Source organism: Centroberyx gerrardi, chromosome 18 (assembly GCF_048128805.1).
Source record: "Centroberyx gerrardi isolate f3 chromosome 18, fCenGer3.hap1.cur.20231027, whole genome shotgun sequence".
NCBI classification, from domain to species: domain Eukaryota; kingdom Metazoa; phylum Chordata; class Actinopteri; order Beryciformes; family Berycidae; genus Centroberyx; species Centroberyx gerrardi.
The window spans coordinates 11,671,014-11,696,166 of NC_136014.1; the positions used below are offsets into that span (position 1 = coordinate 11,671,014).

Below are 25,153 nucleotides of genomic sequence, written 5' to 3' on the forward strand. Positions count from 1 at the left end.
TCTGTGTCTCTCTCTTATGTTGACTTGATCTTTCAGTATTTCAAACTCTCTCTCTCTCCCTTCCTCTTAATGTTTAGTTAAATGTTTAGGTTTTACCTCTGTTCATCTTGTTGTCCTTGTTTTTAGCTATATATTTATTCTGTGTAAGTACATTGAGAGCAACAAAAAACCGGAGTCAAATTCCTTGTATGTGTACATACTTGGCCAATAAAGCTGATTCTGATTCTCTCTCCTTGTCTTTTCCTACTTGTTAACCCTCCTCATCCTTGACTCTAATACTCTCTGGCACTTGTTACTCCCCTCTCCCCACCTCCCCCTTCTCTCTCTCTCTCTCTCTCTGTCTCTCTCTCTCTCTCTCTCTCTCTCACACTCACTCATTCTGAGACTCCCATTTGTTAATTAATAGCTTTGTTTTCCTCAGTGACAAGAAAAGATTGGAGTCTGGAGTGGGAAGATGGGTCATATGCTTAAAGGCAATTAGACATCCAAACACTGAGGTCCACACGAGTAGATGGGCATGTACACACACACACACACACACACACACACACACTCCCAGCAGTAGCCTGTATTCAGCAGAGATTTAGCATTCTATCCCTCACATACGCATGCTGCAGCCGCATACATATTCTCTTCTCACACTCACACACACACACACACACACAAGTGATTATGTCTGTCTGGCCGCACCGTTTGTCATCCAGAAGGCCTGATGGGAATAAGGCAGTTCATCCAAAAGCATTGTGGGAAAGTCCAGTGAGCAGATGTGAGAGGTGCTGTGATCAAAGCCCTCTGCCTGCTTCAGAGCCTCTCTCGTGTCTCCTCTCTCTCTCTCTCTCTCTCTCTCTCTCTCTCTCTCTCTCTCTCTCTCTCTCTCTCTCTCTCTCTAGCTCAGAAACAAGTGAGTATTATTATCATGGAACAAGTACAACACGGTGTACTGCACAGTGAGTGATTATTTAATCCACAGTCAAAAGGGAAGCAATGAGGGGATGCACACAGTTCATCTAGTCACTGCTCAGTAAACAGTAACTCATTATAACACAACTGTGAATACTAATACAATGTTCCCATACTAATCTTAGATAGAGTGTGTGTGTGTGTGTATTTGAGTTCCTCTTATTGTTCTTACATGCTGTCACACACACAGCACAAGGCTCGCATTGTTTACCCATCGACTCACTTGCTGTGCACAACACTCGCGATTTAGAAACTTTGTCACTGCGAGAGCGAGGAACATTCTGGAAGATTCTGGGAGAGGAGAGGACAAAACGAAAGGCAGAGGACAAACAACGAATGAGCTTACATAAAAGAAAGCAGGGAGTGATGGGAAGAGTGGGAGACGCCGGAGCCCAACGAGACTAGAGAGAGAGAGTCGCTGTAAGAAGGGAGAGGGGAAAGGGAGATGGAGGACTGTGGGAGGAAGCGTGCAGGAGGCGAAATATAGGGCAGCATTTGCATTGTGGGAGTACAAGAGGAGAGAGAGCCAATCCTGCATGCTAAAAGACAGCTTGGCCTATGCCTTTTCTTATCTACAGTGGCTGTATGTAGGGCTGCATTTCTATGAGCGAGGGAGTGGAAAGAGGGAAGACTGGAAAGCGTAATTTTGCAGACACTTTGAGGGAAGCTGAAGGAGAAGTGTGTGTGTGTGTGTGCGTGCGTGTGTGTATGTTGGAGAGAAGTTCCTCACCTCCCTCTGGTCGAGGGTGTATTAGCTAGATGCTATCACGCTGTCTGAGAGAGAGATATGAAAGAGAGAGATAAACTATCCACCACTCGCTCACTGATAAGGAACTGCAGGCGGAGATCAGTGGCTGCCGCAGCACCTGGCGCCTCGACCCGGCACACACAAGCACACTTACAGCCACTCACTCACACACACACACACACGCACACACACACACACACAGGCGCGTGCACTCACTTTGCTCATTAGCTAAATGTGTCTTCTAAATGAATGTAATTGGTAGTTCAGCTGAATAAGTGATATTTTGTAATTAGGCTGTAGGACATCATGTTAAGATATCCATCTGTGTGTGTGTGAGTGACTGTGTGTGAGAGAGAGAGTGAGGGTGTGTGTGTGTGTGTGTGCATGCCTGCTGTGTTTCTGCCCGCATTGATTAGCGCAGTGTGCCTGTCTCAGAGCCCAGCGTTGCTTGGCAGAGGTTTTCGGCCGCCTCACTCTGCATCAAATGCATCCTGACACACACCGCCGCACCGCCTCTCGCTCTTTATCGTCGCTTTTTTACGCCCACCTCTCACACCATCTGACAGGCCTCTGCTCTCCCACAGTGCGTCGGGGCAGCAGGGCGCAGGGCCCTCGCTCAGCAACACAAAATTGACACCCACCTGTTGGCCAGCGGCCTCGTCTGGCCCTTGTCTGGCAAGGTTTCATGTGTCTATACCAGTCTATTCTGTAAATGTATTCTGTAAAACTGGAAGAAGTGAGTAGGGAGAATGTCCACATAAGCTCCGGGTGCACTTTTATGTAGCTGATCCTGGGCTCTGACCTCCCTGTGGATAATAATAATAGTAATTTTATACAATTATATACAATAAACGTGAAATAAAGTACCAAAATTAGTAGGCTATTAAAACAGAAGAATAAAGGAAAGGAAAAAGGTACATAAAACTATACTTTCACACCTACATACTGCAACCTGCAATAAATTGTTTATTTGTTCTGATTTGTTCTCTAATTTCTTATTTTATTTACTATTTTTTTTCTTTTGCTCCAACCTCACCAGATCAAATTCCTCGTATGTGTAAATGTACCTGGCAATAAATCAGATTCTGATTCTGATAAGCGATATCAGACCTTATAACCAATCCTGAAACTACTGTGTGCTATGTGGAGATTTCATTGAGACATAATGATATAAGCCGATATCCACACAGCAGCAGCTGTGTTCCTGTTTTCACCTCTTTTCTAACGCTTGTTGTCAAATTCCGCTCTGGAACGAAGCTCCTCCCGGTCCATTCAGTAGCTTTTAATTTTTTTAAAACTTTAAAACTCGTCTCCTCCCTCACTGTTTAAAAGCGGTGCTCACCCCCTCCCATTCCTGAAAAAAATACTTGTAATGGCGGAATCGATGAAGCGAGCGAGTAAACTTGTTCAACTAGTAAACTTGCTACCTACCTCTTCACTTGTCATTGTGGGACATGTAACCTTCAGCAGGACAAAGATCTGTCAAAGTGAGACCGGTAACTGTTAGCTTAGCTGTTAGCCTTTATGCACGGTGCTTTGCTAGGTTTGTCTTTAGGGGCCTCCGTAGTGCAGTGGTTTTGCTGTGTTTTATTTACAAATGTGTTGCTGTTTCTCTCACCCTCTAGTGGTCAGAAAATTTCTACTATTCTAATATGAAAATGCCCTTAAAGTCAGCTACATATAACAATATAGCAAGCAGTGTGCATATAAAAACAGATAAAGAACAGTTAGTAAAAAAGCCTGCTTATAGAAGTGAGTTTTAAGAAGGGATTTGAAGGACAAAACTGAGCTCACCAGCCTGCTGTCCGTGGGCAGGGGATGGGAGCGAGCGAAAAGAGAATTGCCCCACAGGGATCAATAAAGCATCGCAAAAGCACCACTTTAATGTGAATATCCCCTTTCCCATATCTTCCTCCTCTACTTGCTCTAATTTCCTCTCAACTTTGACAAAAAAAATACTTCTACTTCTCTCCCCAGATATTTCTTTGTATTTGTTTTCCTGGACAAAAATCTGCTTCTTCTTCTGTCCTTAGATCTTATTTTGTATTTATTTTGCTGGCCCTTCAAGTCTTACATGTCGATCAACTTATGGTCACAGGAATACTGTCAGGGCGCTCTGATCATTGATTGTAATGTTGGTGATGTAGGACTTGAAGCTTATTCCATTGCACACACTGTAAGTCGCTTTGGATACGAGCATGAGCTAAATCCTTAAAGCTGACACATGCAGCATTAATAAATCATGACCACGTACATTTTGAGACACTTGAATAATTACCGAAAACAAACAACACTATTGCCGAGAAGATTGGCAGCGTCTGCTGGCCTCTACACTGCATTTTGCATTGTATGCCACCGGGCCAGATTTTGTGGGGAATCTACTGGATTGCACCAGGGTTCATGGGAAATGTAGTCTTAATTTTGAGAAACACCAGCACTAACAAGATCACTGGTGTGAGATAGAGGCTACCAATCATCTTGGCCATGGTCTCATTTGTTTACTGTAGGTATTATTAGATATATTAATATTTAAAAAGACATTCCCTTCAGTTTCAGTTTATTTCTGTTGACTGGACAGTCATGATCCTGAAAGGGACGCCTGTAGGGAATGAGGTAAAGTGGCCCTCAGCAGTCAGTCCCCAATGACTTGGAAGTGCCATTACTAGAGCTGTTAGGCCATGAGTCCCTTGGCAAATGTGTGTATAGGTGTGTGATGTGTGTGTGTGTGTGTGTATGTCTGCGCTGTCTATATGGCTGCTAGAGTTTCTCCCTCATGTCATCAGCTGTCTGTGAAGTCCTTTGTGTCTAACGCACCCTCTGGCTCCGCTCAGGTTACTGAAATTCTCTCATGGGATGCCTCTCTCACTGTCTTTCTATTTCTATATTTTATCATCTCTCTCTTTCTCTCGCTCTTCCATCCCTTCCTCCCTCTCTTTCATTTGCATCGTCTCCTCGCTGTTCCCATGTTAGTTTTATATTCTCACTCATTTCCCATCCTCTTCTCACCGTCTCCTTGTCGGCCTTTCTCGTGATTGTTTCACTGTTCTACTTTCTTATGTCAACTCTGCCTCTCTTTATTTTACTGTTAACACCTCTTTTATCTCTTTCTCTCTTTATTTTTCATTTCCCTTCCTGTACTGTGTCCATGCCAATTATGTTATCTGCCTCCCTCTCTCTGGTCTCCCCTCTCTCTCCCAGAGCGTTACTTTTCAGACTTTGGCTTGCTGATAGTGTTTGTTAATAGTGAGACTTCAGTGCCTTAGGCGGCTGGCCCTCCATTACAGAGAGAGTCTGTGGAAGTCATTACCCGGACTTTACCTCGACAGTGTAGAACATCGTATTGGAGTAGCTTGTCAAACTGTGGCCTTTGTACAGTAAAGTGGCTTTATTTGTCTCATTTAGTAAGAATAGGACCAGATGACAGTCGTGATTGCTCAATTGGTAGACTATTTTGTTAACATTGTTTGGGTTGAGTTCCCCTTCTGCCTTGGGTTAGAGTTTAGTGTTGGATTAAAGAGTCTGTCAAATTGTATTGTGCAGCATGGCAGAAGGGTTAAAAACAGAGGGCTACAACAATGCTTTATCTGTATGCCACATGATATTCTCATCTGTAACTAAAACAGTGGACTTTTCCAGTCTTCCCTTGGGCAGGAATAAAGTGTATCCACTTGTCATTCCCTCATGCATAATTCAGATCTGATTGCAACTCTCTGGGTTTCTTCCCAAGACTTGCCGTTTCTACTTGGCCCTGCCAGATTGAGGGTTAGCAATCGTCTGGTTGTTTTTCTCCTCCTCTCAGCAATTTCTCAAGGCTGTTTTTCTGAAAGCTTCGACCGTGCAGCATCGATTTTCCCCTGTTATTCTTCTGCCCTCCCAAAATGTCAGATGTTTCTGTATGAAAGAAGGGCAATTATTCCCACAGCCTCTGACAAACGACCCTAGCCTAGCCTAGCTTAGGCTTCATGTGTGGATTTGCTTTGGGGGAAATTGAAATTAGCCAATTAGGAAAACAATAGAGCATTAGCCCAAGGGTGGATGACAATGCTTTCAGATGGGTTTAATGTTCCTTAATGCTAATTGTGACTGTTTGAGTGATGATGTCAATGTCGATTTTGATGATGATAATGATGAGATGGAGCCAAATGTTAATTATTATGTTCATCACAGAGATGGAGATAAAAAGAGAGTGCGTGTGTGTGTGTGTGTGTGTGTGTGTGTGTGTATGTGTGTGTGTATGTGTGTGTGTGTGTGTGTGTGTGTGTGTGTGTGTGTGTGTGCAAACACGTATCTGAACATGAATTTTTTGGTAAAGTAAAGCCAAAGAAAGAAGACTGATAGCTGTCTATGTCTATCACACACTAGGCACAGATACATCAAATTTTCACACCGAACCTGGCTCAATAACCATAACTCTCTCACACTCCATCCTTCCCCGCCTCCCTCTTCTCCTTTCTCTCCGTCCCTCCGTCCCTTCCCCAGTGTCTCTTCAGGACATTACCATGAGGAAGGCGTTCAGGAGCTCCACTATCCAGGACCAGCAGTTGTTTGACCGGCAGTCGCTGCCCGTCCCGTTGCAGGAGACCTTCCAGACCTGCGAGCAGCCGCCGCCCCTCAACATCCTCACACCCTACAGGTCCGAGCCCAGGCTGTTTGACTTACTTCTCAATATTGACAAGGAATTTGAGTCTAGGGCTGCACAGTTAATTGAAAATACAATATCAAAACCACATTATTGACAACTGCGAGTTTCGCAATGTAAGCGGCTGCTGTTTTTTTTTCTCGGAGGAAAATGTGTCCCAAACAGTTTCCTAAACAAGGGGTTTTTGTGCTGTGCAGAATCCCTGGCCTACTAATTAAGTTGCACGTCATTGAAAATCCTTAATGTTTACTGTAAGCAAATTCGAAGCATTAGCATCCAACTACCCCACCCCTGAATGGGATTTTATGCCATTTTTTAAAGTGCTGAAAAAGACATTATGTAGAAAAATCACATTTATCTCAATTGCAATATTCAGCTAAAAATCTTAATATGGCTCAGTAATGGAAAAGTCAGATTTAATTTTGATGAAGATTTAATCTTCTTTTCCCCTCAAATGTAGCAATTTTGTTTAGCCTGGCATGATGTTAGCCATGTCGACCTTTTATATATTTGTCTGTTTCCGCAGTCAGCAGTCTGGTAAACAGTAAGAATTAATACATTCATTTGTATTGTTTTGTCGGGCATAAAGAGAGACTGATAGCGCCGTTTGCACATTAGCACAAAAGTACCTGAATGGCTTGTGTAGAATGCAGACAGAGTTATGGCTGTTCTTGTGGCCCCTTCAGGATCATGGAAGCTCTGCCTGCCTGCATAAAAACACTTATTAAGGACAACAGTGTGTTATTGATGCTCATGGTAACACACAGAAAATAGAAAATGTAACCCAAGCTAGGGTAGCTGTAACCTTAAATGGATACAAAGCTTGTCTGACTCAGCTCAGGATTGATTGCGTGTGCTGGTAAGTGCTCAATCTTGTGTGTGTGTTTGTGCATGTGTGTGTGCGTGTTTGTTTGCATATGAACCCCTTCTTTGTGCGCCTTCCAGAGCACCCGAATGTGTTAGTGTATCATTATTGACGTGTCTGTGCCTCTTCACACCAGGCATCTCCACTGGCTGTTAGTTCAGGTTGCGGGCCGGGGCGAGCAGAGCGATAGAGGGAGTCAGCTGAAGATGAATAATCCATGAAAAGCTCCGCTAGCCAGCACTCCCACCCTTTTATTTCTCTGCCTTCTCACCCCGCTGCTTCCTGGCTTCCATCTCTTTCCCTCGCTGTTATTTTATCCCCCCACCACCAACATCCAACAAGGTCCGTCTCCATCTAATACCGCCGTCCTGCCCGGGCCAGTCGGAGATGGCTGCAGGCCAAACGACATCCCGTCTTTTTTGTTTGTGTGTGTGAACAATAGACACACAAACATGCACACACACACACACTGGAAGGAGACAGGTGCAGGTGTACCCCGTGGTTTTTAAATCCGTCGCGGGTGTGTATTTAACCGCTGTGTCTCGGCCTTGACATGGCCTAGACCGGCTGAGAGGCAGGTGTTGGTGTCTGGCTGCTTGACTCTATTTTCTAACCCCGGCCCAGGCTACAGACTCTAAATGCGCGGCTTTGTGTCTGGCCGGAGGCTACACATCAGCTGTTGTTGAGACTGAGAGGTTTAAGGCAGCTGAAAGTTCAGTACTGGACATAGAACAGTATGTACTTTGGTAGATTAAAGGTCAGAGAAAATGGCTTGTGACTGGAAGATCGCTGGTTCAAATCCCCACACTGGCTGGAAATGTCTCGGCGGGGAAAGTGACCAATAGAGTTGCTCAGTTGCCAGTAGTAGAAGACTGTGGCTCTACTACAGTGTGTGTGTGTGTGTGTGTGTGAGTGAAAGAGAGGTACATGGCAGGTGTGAATTTGTGTGTGCTGGAAAACCATCCCTGGATAAATAAAGGTAAAAAAAACGGCATACTCCTCACATCAGGGGTTCTCTTTCAGCCCGGGACCCACATGAGTTTTAGTTCCCGTCCCGTTGTTTTAAGTCTTGAATGAATCCCAGAGCCTTTAATTCTGCCGCACTGAATATATCCTGATGCTTGGAAATGGGAAACCTGGCATGGCTGGCGCTGAGGTGATTTGTTCATAAGCACTGAGTGGCTGGCTGGGACCGTTGCTGGCAGTGATTTCATACTCGTGATTCATAATTCATATTACTCTGCCTTTATCTTGATCTTTTGACTCGCTCGCCCATTCATTCTGTCTCTCCCTCTCTTTCTCCCCCTCGCTGCGCTCCTCTTTTATCCTCCACTCTCCACGCCTGTCCTCTCCTCTTTTTTCCTCTCCTCGCCTCTCCTCTCCTCTCCTCTCCTCTCCTCTCCTCTCCTCTCTTCTTTTTTCCTCTCCTCTCCTCTCCTCTCCTCTCTTCTCTTCTCCTCTCCTCTCCTCTCCTCTCCTCTCTTCTTTTTTCCTCTCCTCTCCTCTCCTCTCCTCTCCTCTCCTCTCCTCTCTTCTCCTCTCCTCTCCTCTCCTCTCCTCTCCTCTCCTCTCTTCTCCTCTCCTCTCCTCTCCTCTCCTCTCCTCTCCTCTCCTCTCCTCTCCTCGCTGCACATCACACCAGGAGGCAGCCTGGGACACCTCCCCAGGCTGTTATTCTTCAGATCCACCCTGAGCACAGCTGCTGCTCTCTCCCCCACTCTCTCTCTCTCACACACACACACCTCAAATATACACAGAGAGAATATCATGCATAATGATTTACACAAACAGACACGCAAATACTCCCGCCACACACACACACACACACCCCCCCCGACACACTCGCGCGCTGCCTCTCACTCCACCCTCGCCTTATCCCACTGTCGAACTCTATTTTCTTCCCTTTGTTGTGTTGCATATCATTAAACTTTCCCCCCTGCTTTTTGAAGCCTTTCCTTTTCATGCTGTGTCTCCTTGCTCTTATCGGTGTCATCATCAAATAATTGTTTCTCACAGCATGGCCCACACTGGGTTAGGCCAACTATGAGTAAGTTCAAGTTAGAGTGCAAAGTAGCATCTCTACCATTGAATCGTACGCATGTGCCAAGAACGGCTTTGTTATGAGTTTGAATTTTACTATCACTTGGTACATTATGCTGTTTAAGACGCCCTTCAACCCTGTCATTACTAAGATGAATGAGCCAATCACAAGTTAAAGAGAGAGATTTTGGGTCATTATTGTTACCTTGCTCTTTGGCAGGATAACCAGCACCAGCCACCTGGCATCAGTGTTAATCAGGTCACATTTAGAAATATGAACTGGCAAATCAAATCTTGGCATGATTGCTGTATTGAAAGGAGAACCGAACTGCTGAAATAGTGCTGCTGCACATAGAAAACATATTCTTATTGTGTAGTTCTGTGACTTGGATTCTTGCACCTTATCACACTTTGATTACTTGTGTTGTCCAGTTGTATTTTAGTGCTGCATAAATTAGGTCTTAGTAGATCCTGATCCTGATGAACAGATTAAATTTCAGTTTTAATCTTTTTATAACTGCAGATGGTCCCAAGGCTGCAGACTCAGACAGCCCATCCATCATACTTCCATAAATTGATCGCTTGATAATGAACGAGATGATAGAGAAAGAGTTATGGAGACAGATACCGAGTGAGAGAGCAAGAAGGGAAGAGAGAGAGACATCAGGCTGGCAATTTACGAGGCTTATTCCCGTATTGATATCATATGACATTTCCGGCCAGCGTGTGCGGGCATTTGTGTATGATAATCAATTTCCTTGTCGGGGGGGGGCTTTGAAGTGATAACTACCTCCGTCTGTCAGGAATCTTTTTGTTTCCCGTCCTGTCGTCATGGCGCTGGTCCCGCAGCGACCACCAACCACAAAGTCCCGTCTACTGAGGGCGAAGAAGACAGAGAGGAGGGGAGTTGAGAGGGAATGGATGGTGATGTAGGACATAAGCTATGAGTCATGACATGTAGTAAACAGAGATGATTTCATGAAGGAGAGCAGACGAGACAGGAAAGGGCGGGGCACAGGAAAAGAATGGTTTTTCTCACTCTCCATTTTTCAGGGATTCCCATATTCTTCTCATAAGAATAATGTAAAATAAAGAGAAAAAGCCCTTATAGTAGCAGTTTAGCTTTTCCGGCCCCTTGCCCTTCTCTCTCTATCCTTCGTTCGCTGTATTAGTATTAAGTACAAAATGTTGTACTGCTGCTTGAAATAAAGGAGACGTCACATGGATAAATGGTTGAAGGGGAAAACAAGTGAAATTGAGTTTAAAGTTGGTATTCTCCAAAGGTCAAGACATTTTCCTAAAATTTCTCGAGAATTTTATGATTTTTTTATGCTTTTATGAGCTCTCAAGATCAAGAAAATTGCAATCCTATTACATCATGGAATTTTATTGCCTGAGATTCATAAGAGCTCACACAGTCAAAACTCAACAACTGACTAAAAACCTTGGGAAATTTTAGGAAAAATACTACCACTTCTCAGAATAAAATTAAATTAAACCCTGTTGAAAGCCTATGTAATGATCCGACTGAGCTTCCTTTGTTCCTTTTCATCCTCCTCCAGGGACGACGGGAAGGAGGGTCTCAAGTTCTACACCAACCCCTCCTACTTTTTTGACCTGTGGAGAGAGAAGATGCTGCAGGACACAGAAGACAAGAGGAAGGAGAGGAGGAAACAGAAGGTAAGGCTGGACCCTCATTGGCCCACGGCAGCGGCAGTCACCACGTTGCTCTCTTTTCATTGGATGATCGAGGGTGGTGCCGTCGGCCCTGTGGTTGCTGCAATAGGTCTGTGGCAGGGTGGCCTTGGCGAGTGATTTAAAGGAAGGATGTGGGTACATGAACACACACACACACACTTCCACACTGAGGTTAATGAGGCTCTGTGGAGGAGGAAGACATGAGGTGAGCGTGAACAAGAGGCGCCCTGTAACCTCCGCAATTATATTGATCCATGCGTTCCTGCTTGGATCAGACTCAAATGACAGTCAGGGTGTTCCACTGATACACAGGCCTAGCATCATATCATGTAGTCTAATGCATTAATTAGCCGGCACACACACACGCTAATCAACTCTTCCTCCAGTCAGTCTTCTTCGTTCTGAGTTGTCTGGTTATTAAATCTAATTAATGGGAGCATCTGCTCTTCGCTTGCCCCCGCTTCTCACTGCGTGTCGCCTCTTTGCCTCTACACACACCAGCGCATACACACAGCCTCATAAGGGAGGTTTGTGTACACACACAATCTCACGAGCGCTGCTTGTGTATCCTGGCTGTTTATACACAGACACACACACACACACAAATTAAATGAGGAAGCGCTTGCACAGCCGTAGAAAGCCTCTCTCCCCCCCACAAACTCTAGGTTACAGAGCTCCGAGCCCCTTCTCAGATGGAGGGGTCTCCCACCCCGAGCACCAGGGGCCCGGTGGGGCTCTAATCAGCACCAGCTTGCGTTTCCATGCGTGGGAAGCAGGGCGTGTCCCATACTCCGACCCCTCACAGCCAATCAAAGCCGTTTGCAGTCATGTCACCAGCCAATGAGGAATATAATTTCCCCTTGAGGTTTCCTCTGTATGACGAGGATATAATTTGTCGGTTATGGGGTTTTTAATGGTTGTGAGTATGGCGTGTGTGTCACAGAGGGGACGATTTTGAGGAGATCTTGTTTAGCCAAGAAAGGATTTGGTTGGGAGGATGAAGAGAATCACTGTTGGAGTAAAATTAGGGATATTTAGATGTTTCTTTTCTATAGATCTGTATTCACCAGCTCCATAATAGCATAATAAACATACCTAGGATTTTTTTTTTTTAAAGTAAAATGAAATCCAAACATGGACATTTCGTGCGTAGGCAAAAGCCTCAATTGCCACAGTAGATGGACCTCATTTGCTTAAGAGGGTTAGGTTGATACGAATGTAGCTGAAGCTCTATCCAGTGAGTTCACTCTAATGAAAGCCCCGGGTGGCCTCATCTCGTAAAGCCTTATTCATTTCCTTCTCCACCACACTGGCAGCTGGACAGACCCCATGGAAAGGCCCAGAAGACATTCAGGGAAACCAGGATGGATTAGAGGAATTACACACACATATTTGTCGGTTTGAGTTACCATCATGGCGGATAAATGGCCCGTACGAGGATCAGGGCAAATACAGTGTAGAGAGTTTATGTGTGTGTTTGTGGAATGCATGCAGAATCGGCCATTGAAAGAGTTAGTAATGGGAATATTAGAGTTATACACACACACACACACACATACACATTGGTGATGTTAAGTTTAGTCTGTCTGAGCGTAAAGCATTGATAGGGTTAGGGATTTCCACTTCATTGCTTAGTTCATTGAGTGGTGCATCCTCTTAATATGCCTCTCAGCCATAGCATTCATGAAGAGTGTGTGGTGTGTGTGTGTGTTTGTGTTTGTGTAAATGTGTAGTTATAACTAAGAAAATTAAGGAAGGAGGGGAGTAAGTGCTTTGCTTTATTATCAGACCATTAGAAAGTTACAAATATAATATTTTGCTTCTAACTATATTTTTCTTAATGATAGTTTTTAGCAGTTTTAGTATTCTACACACACACACAAACACGCACATGCACAGACAAATGCTTGAAAGTCAAAATCTACCATGCAGCTACAGTGTGTGGGACCTGATAGGCCATGCCAGCTGTCAGTCAGTGTGAAGGACACTATCAGAGATTGGCTGCCACCACATTTTGTCCCGTGACTCTACTGTCGCTGTCCTGCCCTCTCTGCAGACAGACAATGTTCCAGCTTCTCTCTGTCTTTCTCTCTCTCCTCCCTAGTGTGTGTCAATCAATCTTCACTCTTACTTCTTCTCTCCTGCACATCTCGCCTTTTTTTAGAGAAATAAAACCGTACATACACTGGACACAAAAAAACAAACAAAACAAAAAAAAAAACGAAATAAAAATACAGCAAAAATAACAAAAATCTCAAGAAAAAAATGTGTAGCAGTGGAGATTTCTACACTACAATACACAGGTTTAGTAATCAGGCAATAAGGCGCTTCAGGTAAAGGACAAGTTCTTGGCATGTCCAGTAAATGGAGACCAGGTCTCGTCAAATTTCCATTGTGTACCTGACCTTTTCAGGTTTTAGTAAAGACATCACCTCCTGAATCCACTGAATTAAGGAAGGGGGTTTGGGTGCCGTCCAGTTTAAAACAAAAACGTAGCTAATGCAATTGCGTTGAGCTGGCAGACAGGGAGACACAGTCTAGGCTGCACTATCCCAAAAACAGCCATCAGTGGGTTCGGGTCAAAGGTTACCCCACATAGGAAAGAAAAAGTTTCAAATATTGAAGCCGAGGGTGTGGCAGGACCAGAACGTATGACCCAGGGAGCCTGGAGTAAAGTGACAACCAGGGCATTCAAGACTAAAGGTCAGATATAATTGAGCAACTTGTCACTGGAATGCAATGCAAGCAATTTAAAAACTGAATCAATCCATGTCTTACACAGAAAGAAGTATGTATATGTGAAATACTTCCTCTTCCTCAATAGTTCGTCTGGGATTTCTTTGCTTAGGTCGAGTTCCCAATCTGCCTTGGTGTTATCCCATTTAAGAGGGTCAATGTTTGGACTGTATCATATACTATAGAGATTAGACCTCTGTTGTAGGGATTAAGATTAAGATTAAGAATAGTATATGGAGGATTAGGGAATGAAGAGAACTGTTTAGAACCAAAGCTGCATGCCTGAAGGTATCTGAAAAAGTGAGATCAGGGAACATTATGCTCCCTGATGCGTTGAATGATATGAACGTTTCATCGTTAAAAAGATTGTTTTAAAAAAGACCAACCCACGTCTGTGCCAGAGTAAAAATCTGTGAAGGTGGAAAGAGGTGGTTAAAGGAAAGAGGAGAGAAACTACTTACGCGTTTAAAACCAAAATGTCTTTTGAACTGAGACCACATTTTAATTGAATTCTGCACTACTAAAATTTGGAAACCGGTACCCAAAGGAAGAGGAGCAGTTATCAGAGATATAGGAGAAATGGGGAGGCTGGAACATAATGCCATTTTCAACCAGGCGGATTTCCTTGTCAGAAAAAGTGAGGATCCAATATGCAAGCTTTGATATATTCACTGACCAATAATCATATAAAAAGCTGGGCAAATCCAACCCTCCTTCTGAAGCCAAGAATGCTTTTGCAAGAAAGCGAGACGTGCAAAAATCCCTGCATGTCTCACTTTATCCTCTACCGCATCTCTCGCCTGCTCTCTCTCCATCTTCTTACTGAGTCAGATTACTAATAGTTGACTCTCTCATACACACACACACACACACACACACAACACCACACACAGGCACACAGATTAGTAGCCAGTGATAAATGGAAAGCAGCACAGGGCAGAGGGGAGGGAAACGAAACCTGCAGTGTCTTAATCTCATTAGCTCCTGTGTTAGCATCACTCTCAGTGGATTAGCACTAGACTGTGTGGTGAGCCAGTCGGTGAGTGAGAGAGATGCAGTTCACGAAAGACAAGGACCAGAAGCACAGTAGAAAGAGAAAGAGAGAGAGAAAGTTGGCATCAGAGGGGAAAAGGAGAGAGAAAGAGAGCATAGCTGCCTCTCTGTGAGATCAGTGTGTGAGTCCAGTCCACACCGGGTTTGTCTCTAGTGTCTGGATCCCCTGCAGAGACTCTCCTTCGGCTCTGCCTCTCCTTCTCCTCACTCATTATCGGGCTCATAGGCATCCTAATGGAATACACTGACATTTGAATTTCAGCTTATCCCAGTGTGGGGAAATATTTTCTGTATTTGTCCTACCCTAAAAATGGCTCGTTAGCATTGCTAGCAGTCCTCATTAAAACCAGCGGGAGCCCCTAGTTGCAAGCTAATGAGCCAGCTTGATTAGCTGAAGGGCCACTATAGAAACTTTTTCCCACATTATCACAAGTGGCTGGTGAAGAAAAATAGGCAGCTAAATTCCAAAATGTCAAAGTATCAGATGACTACAAGGGCTTAAGTTTGCAATGGCGGTGTCTGGTGTAATGGATAGGGAGCTGTGAAAGACCAGCTGGTCCACAGCTCCGTTCAGACCATTTGCCAGGATGGGTTGAGCGACACATACTGTATGAAGGTTGCATATGCTACAGTCTTAAATAATTTATTCAGGCCTATATAGTATCTATAGTAACGTGGACTGTGTGTGCGTGCTTATTGCGTATTTTGTACAGTCAAACAATAGCCATTTTTTACCATTTGCTTAATGATAACTTTGGAAAAAAGTCAATGCTCTCTATTCATTTGAGTCATCAAAGGATACGTCTCAAAAAGCCACTTTAAAGACCATAAGAGGACATTTCTCTCTGCACCCTCATCCCAAACACATAAAAGTAAACACAGAGCGCCCATAACTACCCCCATTATCACTGCTTTCAGACACAAGTTTACAGTGTCGAGTTACGACCCCCCTCCCCCGCCTCCGCAAAAGTATCCAATCCCTTTACCCCCCTTGCCGCGGTTGCCATGGCAACTGCTCAGGTCCATTCAAGAGATCGAGACAGCGGGCTCGAAGCAGTGAGACGCAGAGACGGACCGGGACTGACACCCCCAACCAGGGCCCTGCTACGGGCCACAGCAGCTGCACACATCACAGCCTGTTCCACTGTCAACACAGACACTGGGCTTTTTGTCCGTCACCAGGCACAGCTCACCGCTCGGCTTTCTGTTGGAGATATTTGGGCTGGGAAAAGATATTGGAGAAAGGGTGTAGTTTTGGTTCGACTTGAACTTCATTGCTCCTGCACAAACATTAATGTCTTACACCCAGACTTCTGATACTGCGGTGGACAATTGGAGTATTGGAGCTGAATATCAAGCGACTCACATCCTCCACTGCTCAGGTGCTGTGATGCACATACAAACTGATAGAGGAAGGGAAAATGGATTTAATGTAAAAACTTTGACCTTTTATCTTGATGCTTTAGCACTATTGGGCTCAACTTTCATGCCAGAAAAGCATATGAATTGCACTGAATTGGAAACCAAGTGTATCTTACTGTAAAAATTAATGTTTACAAAAACCTAGTGCAATGGAACATGTTCATAAAGTATGTTAGCCCGCCTGGTCCAAGCCACAGTACAGCATGTACTACACTGCCTTTTGGTTTAAGTCCTGTTATTTCAGACTAAATAGAGAACCAGTTGTGAAATTCACTTTTTTTTGCTTAAATAACACCTTTGTACACATGAGGATTGTTAAGTGTGCTTAGAGTGATGTAGATGATATGCAAATACCTTATTAAAGCAGAGATTTGCATTTCAGCAAAGAAAATGATTCACTAAAGTGGCTTTGTTTTTCCCTCCTTGATTCTACACTGGTAGATAAAAGTGAAAAACATCAGCTTGGTATGCACAGGATTAGCTAGCAACAGAACCATGACAACCGTTTGGAGCTATATCACCTGAAGTTTGGATTGTACCTAGACATCAGAGGACAGCACTTTCTGCCATGTCATCGCTGTCATTTTTACATACATGCCAGCGTATGGATGCTTTGCCCCAAGGGACAGGTATGAGGAAAGTAATGACGTCAAACCAAGACGCTGTCACACCACATTCAGACGGTCCCATGTGACGGATGCTCTCCGACAAGCCGAGAAAGTGGACAGGATGCTGCCTCTGCGCACTTAAGGATCTCCTTCTTTAACTCTGTTTCTCTCTCTTCCCCCCTTCTTTTGTTCCCGTCCTCTATTGTGAACTCTGGTCTCTATTGTGTCTAACTGTGCAGCTGGAAATGCCTTATCTTATGTGTCCGGAGGGCCTTGTAAGAGTCCCCTCTGAAACCCCTCCTCCCTTCCTCACCCTCCCAGAGGTAAGACCTTCTCCCCCCAAAACCCCTCAGCTGGACCCCCACAACCCTCGGGTTAGCCTGCTGCCCCCCTATCCCACTCTCTGCACCCCTTCCTCTGGTTTGCTGTGGACAAGTGAGCCCCCCACCCTACTACTAACCCCCCTCCAATACTCACCTGCCCTGACTGCATCCCAGTTCTGCACTAGGGGTAGGACAGCAGACATTACAGACCTTTTGTCAGTGATTTTTCCCCCTCAAAAAAAGGTCAAATTGTGGTATTACAGTGTTCGACTCCCCTTGAAATTGAAGATTCTTCATTCTACCCTTAGATTTTTCACTAGTTCCTTTTTTAAAAATCTTAACACTGGACTTATACCTTCATATCTGTGAAGTAGAATGGGGAAGAGTGCAAGAAAAGGAAATTGGGACGCAGCCATAACTCCACTAACAGCAAGACATCTCAGATCTGTCACATCTCAGATCTGGTTTTCAGTTGACTGCACATTGCTTTGGAATGGTAGCTCTCTTTAGACGACCTCTTGCCTTGCAGACCTCTGTTTGCTGGTCAAACTAACACAAACACAATCCCTCACACCTAACCTCAAATTTTCTGGCGTAAGGACTGGTTTTCCGAGGCGTTTCTTAGCATTCATGTACATTGCCTGGATTGGTGATACAAAAATACACATATATACAGATATGAAACATAGCTACTACGCATAGCTGCAGATGCACATTTGTTTCTCTGGTAATGAAGGCATCACCTGCATTTCACATTCATCATACCGCTCCTAATTGTGGCACCGTTTGCTAGCTTGCTATTTCCGAAGCCCTTAAGGCAGTGACACGCAAACACATTTTCTTCAATATCGCCATCAGGCTTCATGATAATGCAGAATAGTAAGATAATGCAATCCAAAAAAGGCACAGCCAAACTTTTCTGCAGAGATTAATTTGTGTGCCGTAATTCTCCAATGATTACCTTATTGTAATTACCCTCATCAGAAAAACAGAAGCCTCAGATAATTACTGTACAAGCGCGTACAACACAAATCCATTAGATGGAGCAGCAGCAGCAGCAGTGTGTCTATGGTGTGAGGGGTGTGTGTTGTCAGCCCCGGGGTGGTCGAGTGGTAGTGGGCCTCCGAGGGCCTCCCTGTGGGGGTTATTTACCCAGCACCGTGGCTGCAGATCTGCTGAGTCCGTCACATTTAACATGCACACACAAAACTGCACACACACAGACACACAAAGTCACACACATACACGCATAGACACAAAACTACACATAAACACAAGCGCACACACGCGTACAAGGATGCATTCCGTACATAACGCATAAATCTATAAATATTACACAAGCGCACACACACTCACTTCCACGCGCAGTGCTTACACAGCGCGACACACTCTCCGACACAGTGCTGCTGCATTCAGATGAAGGATGAATACCTAGCTGAGGCACACGGCCTTCTGAAATTAGCTACATTTATAAAGGCGGTGACATATGCGCGCGCACACACACACACACACACACACACAAACCGCAGACGCTCTATTTCTTGTTCTGTCTCATACGTACAAACACAGATTCTTACAGCGCCCCTCATACCTTCACCTCCCACCCTTGTTTACTCATTCCCTTTCTACAATTAAGAAAGACTGTTTTCGCATTCTCATTATGGGAACTTCACTCTGTAGCGCTCTGTGGGACAGCAGGCTTAGCTGCTCGTCTCATTATGCATTTGGCTCTTTACCTGTGTTGCATGTCTACCCCTGCCACTCCTCACTGTAATATAAATAGCACTGAAATCCCATAATATTCCAAAAAACCTCTGGTTAGTATGAGAGCATAATCAGTTAAATTTGCAAATGTGCTCTGCCGAGTCTTCCAGGCTGCATGGCTTTCTTTCGCTGGTTTTGCTTTTCTATTTTGATCATTCTAAGACGCAACATTTTTCACTCCGCAAACTTTTCAGGAAGTCAGAGGTCAGTCCGTGCAACTATTCTTGAAAATTACATGTCAGCGTCTGATGTGAGCCTCTGTGTCTCTTGTCCTCCCTAAAAAGAATCGGCTGAATTGCGCGAGGCCCAACACACGGTTGGAAAAAACATCGCGGCAGAGGATGATAAGTTAAAATATTTGACCTTTTGGTGCAGCTGCGTCGGCCGTAGCAGTCCGTGTTGTCAGAATTTACCGCTGTCTCGCGTTGGAAATAAATTATATCCAGTTTGGCGTCCAGATATAAATGTGCTGGAGCAGGGCATGAGAGCTGTGTGTGTGTGTGTGTGTGTGTGTGTGTGTGTGCACATGTAAGCTTGAGCGCAGCGCCTCACCCTTAGCCAGTGCTTCATCAGCGGTAATGGGCCGTGATGAATCAGAACCTAATCAATGTGCATTACCATTAGGATTTATTCCCGTGCTCGCTCTCCACCAGTCCAGCCACAGCAGTGGGCGGGCGGGGGCAAAATCAACATCAGTTAGCCAAACCAGAGCAGATGCCGTCCCCGACCCACGTCGCGTTGAATCAGCCGCCTGTCAGCCAGCATGCTTCATCCAAACACCAGCACACACACACACACACACACACACCAGTGTTTCTTAAGCGGGGTGGGCCACCCTGGAGGAGCCACACTGCATACAAGAAATCAATTAGTATTGGTTTTTCAATGGAGAGTGCTAGTGTCACATGCTGGAAATTATGTTTCAGGGGCCTTTTCTTTCTTTCCCTTGCCAAGAAAAACTTCTGGGGGAAGCGCTACACACACACACACACACACCACAAACATACACACAATCTGCATGGTTTTGCTACTAATAGAAATGGGATTGTGATGATGGTTTGTTTCTCACAAGCTAGAAAGCAAGCGGGGGAAATGTGTTTGTATGTGTTTTGTGTCAAGGGAGTTAGTAGAATATGTGTTTTATTAGACTCATGCTGCACTTTGCACATTTCCTGATCTTGTTATGGCTGCCAGCCTTCCTGCTTAAGCTCATGACATAAACCTAAAATATGTGCTGGTTCAGTTAGAAAATGTGTTTATATCAGAACTGTATATTACTTTCTAATCTGAATGCATAAGCCTGTATGTTCAGTCTACAAGTAAACTCATAGAATATATTTGTCTGGAATGTTAAAGAAGCTGCTTTGCATATCAATGTTTAGTTGGACTGTTATATGCCCCCTCCCCTCTTCATTTTAGTTCCCTCGTTGTGCTATAACCTGCTGTGTGTTATTTTGTGTTGGCTTGCGTGTGTGTGTGTGTGTGTGTGTTTTGCATGTCATTCTTCAGTGTGTGCCATTGTAGTTTGGAAAGTTTATTTCCCCACATCTAGAAATATGCCTTTGTAGCTTGTCCTCCCATTCCAGTGAGATCTTTCTCTTTCTACCACAGTCTTCTCTCTGTTATTTCCCAGTGTGTTTAAATGATATGTTTGCGCCGGACTGTGTCCTGCGTCCTGCCTGCATTGTGACGTCCCCCAGCTGTGCACGCTGTCATTTTCTGTTTAACAGCACTTTTTCTTTTTCTCCTCTCTTCCCCTTTTGTCCCACTCGGTCTCACCGCTCCCCGTGTTTTGTCCCCGCTCACTGTGTGCAGCGGTGTTGTGCTGAATCCTGTGCCGTGTTGATTTTTTGCCCCCCTCCCCTCACCCCCCGGTGCTTCTCTTGTGGTTTTGTTTTTGTTCTTGTAGTTGCAGGACCCCCGCATGTATGATCAGGTCTATAGGTACTTAGACCTTCCAGGGCAGGTATGTGAAAAATACAGCGATTTATTTTCAAAACACTGTGTGTGTGATTTCTGCTACAGCTGCTACATTTCCTTATAAACCAATGTGTGCTGAGATTCAAAGTCATGCTTTGGTCTGGGAATCAGGTAGTGCTGTTGATTTTCACAACAGGTAAAATCCTCGCAAATTGTCACTTAATTACATGTGACGCTTTTCAGAGTTTATTTAAAACGTGTACTAGTACGGTTAAGTTATCTGGTCTTAGTCAGTTCAACAGCATTCCCTGTTCCCAGACTTATGTGAGGAAGTCTTTTCTTTTCTGTGTAGTGTTGTAGAGTCCCGCTCCTTAAACAGCCATGTGATTGGTCTCTTCAAAGAGCTAGCTCCATACACTGTCTATGTGAATATTCCATATTGTGTCTTCAGATCAGAGTTGTCGCTATGACAACAGCTGCTGCGTAAAATCAAGGAGAACAGACTAAAAGAATCAGGCTTTGGTAAAGTGCGTGTGGATGTTTATTTGGCGCATTTAAATAAATAGAGAGGATGTAGCAGCATTTAATATCCAGAGAGGAGTGTTAATGTTATAAATACCAACTTAGATCCATATTTGAATTTGGATGTGTGTGTTTGTGTCTGTGCGCACACACACACAGATAGCTACCTGAATAGTTGTGAGATGCTTCTCTTGGCCGTCATGTTTCTCTTCCTCCTTTTAAGTCTCCGACTGTAAATCTCACCTCAGCCTTTCCTTACAATGAGTAACAGGCAGATTCTGTCACTGACTCTTTTGTCTTAAACTCACCTGTAGAACAGCAGCTAATCTGTCATCTCTCTCCTCTCCCTTCCCTCTGTCCTCCCTTCACTTTTTTTCTCTCTCTCCGTTCCCAAACCGTCTCCGCCTCTTCCTCCTAACACGCTCCTGTATCGTTACATCCCACACCATCATCTCCTCGTACCTGCCACCCCCCCACCCCCTCCCCTACCTAAGCTGAAGGCGATAGACCGTCCCCAGGAGCCGGAGAAGGTACCGCGGGCGCCCCACGACCGCAAGAAGGAGTGGCAGAAGCTGGCGCTGGGTGCAGAGCTCGCCCAGGACGAACCTGAAGACAAGCAGAGAGAGGCCAACGGCTCGGCAGCCTACCACGACAACAGGTGTGTGTGGGTGTGTGTGTGTGTGTGTGTGCGAGCTGTTAGCCGGAGGCACAATATTGGATGTTTTGTTTAGTTTATTTGAACTCCTGTAAAAATGCCAGAAAGGAGAGAACAGATTGTGCAGGTAAGAAGAGAACTGAATCGGATAACAGAAACTAACACAAAACAATGTAACTAACTTTCTGAAAATGTGCTCCACTGTATCTCTTTTGCTTAGGGCTCCATTGTACATGGAACATTTGGACGGGCCCTTCTCGCTGGCGGCGCTGCCCTACACCCAGATGAACGAGCTGCTGAACCGCACCGGGGACAGAATGTATTCGCGGCCCCACGACCCCCCGCCGCCTCCGCCTCCCATGCACTCGCTGGGAGACATCAAACCACCCTCTATGATCAGGTGGGACACGCATCACACCACACATACCACACATATAGGGTTTTATAGCTTTGTAATAGACGGAATACCTAGTAATGTTGTAGCAGTTGTATATACTGCCAGTCAAAAGTTTGGACACACCTGATTGAATGTACTATGTTTCTCATTATCCTAAAGCCATTTTGATCTAAAGGCTTATGCTTAAATGCTCGGAATTAGTTTTTTAGACAAATATAAAAAGTCGATGCCTATGTATGAATTTCTTTCCAAAGCTTTTGCCTTTCCATCAAGGCAAAGGGCGGCTACTTTAAAGAATCTAAAATATAAGATAGTTTTGATTTGTTTAACACTTTTTTGGTCACTGTATAATTCCATTTGTGTTATTTCATAGTTTTGATGTCTTTACTATTATTCTAAAATCTGAAAAAACTTTTGACTGGTACTGTGCAAAATAGCGTAGTAGTATTATACAAAAACACGTAATACACACAAACACAATACACTGAAGTCAGACACCAGACCAAAAGTGCAAACACATTTTATGGTTTGCTTCATCTTACTTATGAGTGCCAGAAAGTTTCGAAGTATGTGGAAGTCAACATAACTCCGATGATTGACACCTTACTGACATATGAGTTGTCCCGATGCGGTAAACCCCACCCATCTGGTGCTCCAAGCAGATTAAAACAAACATGAGGTATTATTCACAAATACTGTTTGACCTTATGTCTGATTCACAAGCGCTCACACACACAGTGCAGTCCCATCGCTATCGATTTGAGATTTGTGTATCTGCTTCTTTTACTCCTAGGGATCAATTGGTCACACTGAGTGGCATTCCATTACTTTTAGTTTGTGTTTTGTATCATTTGTTTTGTCGAGATGACAAGGATTTTCCGCTCCGTTAGAGCATGAGCAGAAAAAACAGGGAAGAAGGGGTAGATGGAGTGGTAATGGATGGATGGATGGATGGATGGAGGGCTTGTGGAATGAAGGGGAATGAAGAGAAAAGGAAGCCTAGGAGAAGGGAGGGATCAATAAAGTGTTAAGGCCACTGAGGGTATTACAGGTTGTTTTCTGCCGCAGACTTTTGCCGCATACGTCACTCTTTGAAGGGATGGAGAGATCAGAAGGAGCGACTAAGCCTATGGCTGCAGCGCCAGAGAAATATCTCATTGATTTTTGCAAAGGTCCTCGCAGCTACGCTCTCCTCTTTTTCACCATCTTCTGCCCGTCCCTCTTCTTGTTTATTTTTATTTTTCAATCGTTTTCTGACCTTTGGATCCGGCGTCTCTCTATTTCTTCCTTTTCTATCTTTTTTTTATAGACTCATTCCATATCTCCCTTTCTCATTTTGCTCTCACTTTACCCCCCCTCCAGATTCTTCCCCGCATTTAGCTTAATATGTTGAGCAGATATTGGTACAGATACAGCCTCAAGTACGCCCGGAGGAAACGCTCCAAACATAATCTGCCTCCCCCTCCCGTCTCTCCGCTTTTGCTGAAACGTCTGAAGCAATTTTCTCTGTAGGAAGAAAATTGATTGTGGACGTGTCGGTCTTTGTGTTGCGATGTCCTGTGCGGTAGCTCGATCGCCCACACAGCCACAAATAGCTGGGGATGCAGCCTGAATGAAGGGCCACTACTGATTACATTCCATCTCGAATATACAAGTTAAGGTCTAGATACTCTTTCACTCCTCCTCTCCTATATATAATGTCCTTCACCCTCTAATATGGCAGCCTGAAGAAGCATTGCACCCTCCGGCATGCTGTGATTTCCAGTTTCGTAGGGGCTTGTGGCAAAGTTAAAGACCTCCTCTAGGAGCATTATCACTCCATCCAGACTTCTAAACTTCTCCACAAACACACTGCATTTCAAAAAGCTGTGTGTGATTACCTCCACCAGTCACAATCCCTGTCAAACTGAGGTTGAGCTGTGTGGCAGTTGAGCCTGGTTAGGTTCAAATGAAAAGGAATCAGTTGTCTTGTAAACTAAGGTAACACTTTATTTTTGATTTGGCTGAACAAAACAGGGCAAAATGACCTGGAACTTGACTTGCACTTCCTCTGCCAAGAGTTGACAATTGATTTTGACTTGAATTTACTTTTTGGCTGACTCTCTCGCCCTCTCCCTCTCTCTCCAATCTCCCTCAACCTCTCTCCCTCTATTGTCTCCTCTCTTTCTCTCCCTCCCTCCAGCTCCAGTTCGGGCTTTTCCGACAGCAGACCCCAGTCTCCGGCCCGGACAGCGGGCTTCAACTCCAACACTCCCCCTCCTCCGCCTCCGCCTCTCCCCCCTCCGCCTCCCCCGCTGCCCTCCACGTGCTCGGGCATGCGGGGCACCCCTCCTCCCCCCATCCCTCCCCTACCGGTCCAGCAGCAGCCCCCGGCCATCCCCCCGCCGCCCGCCCCTCTCCAAATCGCCCCGGGCGTCCTCCACCCGGCCCCGCCCCCCGTGGCCCCTCCCCTCCACTCGTCCTCCCCGGCCCGTCTCCAGCAGGTCCTGGACAAGGGCCCGATGCCGGGCCGATCGGACGCCACCATCCTGCCTCCGCCGCCGCCGCCTCCCCCTCTGCCCCTCCCCGGAGCGCGGAGCTCCTCCCCCTGTCTACCGGGCCCGCCCCCTGTCCCGGCCTTCCCTTCAGCAGGAGCCATGGCCTCCCCGCCGCCCCACGCCCACGATGCGGGGTCCAAGAGGCACCATCCCGCCAACCTGCCGCCCATCAGCGACGCGCGCAGCGTCCTGTTGGAAGCTATCCGAAAAGGTGGGTCCAGTCTCACAGTCTCTGTTGCAGCCCAACTTCATGGTTTAGGCCGATT

At 45.3% G+C, this 25,153-nt stretch overlaps 2 protein-coding genes across 2 annotated transcripts in view; one reads left to right on the forward strand and one right to left on the reverse strand.

Annotated features, from left to right (window-relative positions):
- LOC139926156 (testis development-related protein) overlaps window positions 1-25,153 on the reverse strand; it is a 404,183-nt gene that overhangs the window by 124,684 nt on the left and 254,346 nt on the right. The window lies entirely within an intron of this gene.
- The window catches only part of wasf1 (WASP family member 1), a 71,093-nt gene that overhangs the window by 45,128 nt on the left and 812 nt on the right, over window positions 1-25,153 (forward strand). The window contains exons 4-10 of the mRNA XM_078289881.1: window positions 6,188-6,341; window positions 10,815-10,932; window positions 17,009-17,092; window positions 20,766-20,822; window positions 21,793-21,956; window positions 22,174-22,353; window positions 24,533-25,098. Of these exons, the coding sequence (XP_078146007.1) occupies window positions 6,188-6,341; window positions 10,815-10,932; window positions 17,009-17,092; window positions 20,766-20,822; window positions 21,793-21,956; window positions 22,174-22,353; window positions 24,533-25,098 (1,323 nt within the window). The remainder of the gene's footprint in view (window positions 1-6,187; window positions 6,342-10,814; window positions 10,933-17,008; window positions 17,093-20,765; window positions 20,823-21,792; window positions 21,957-22,173; window positions 22,354-24,532; window positions 25,099-25,153) is intronic.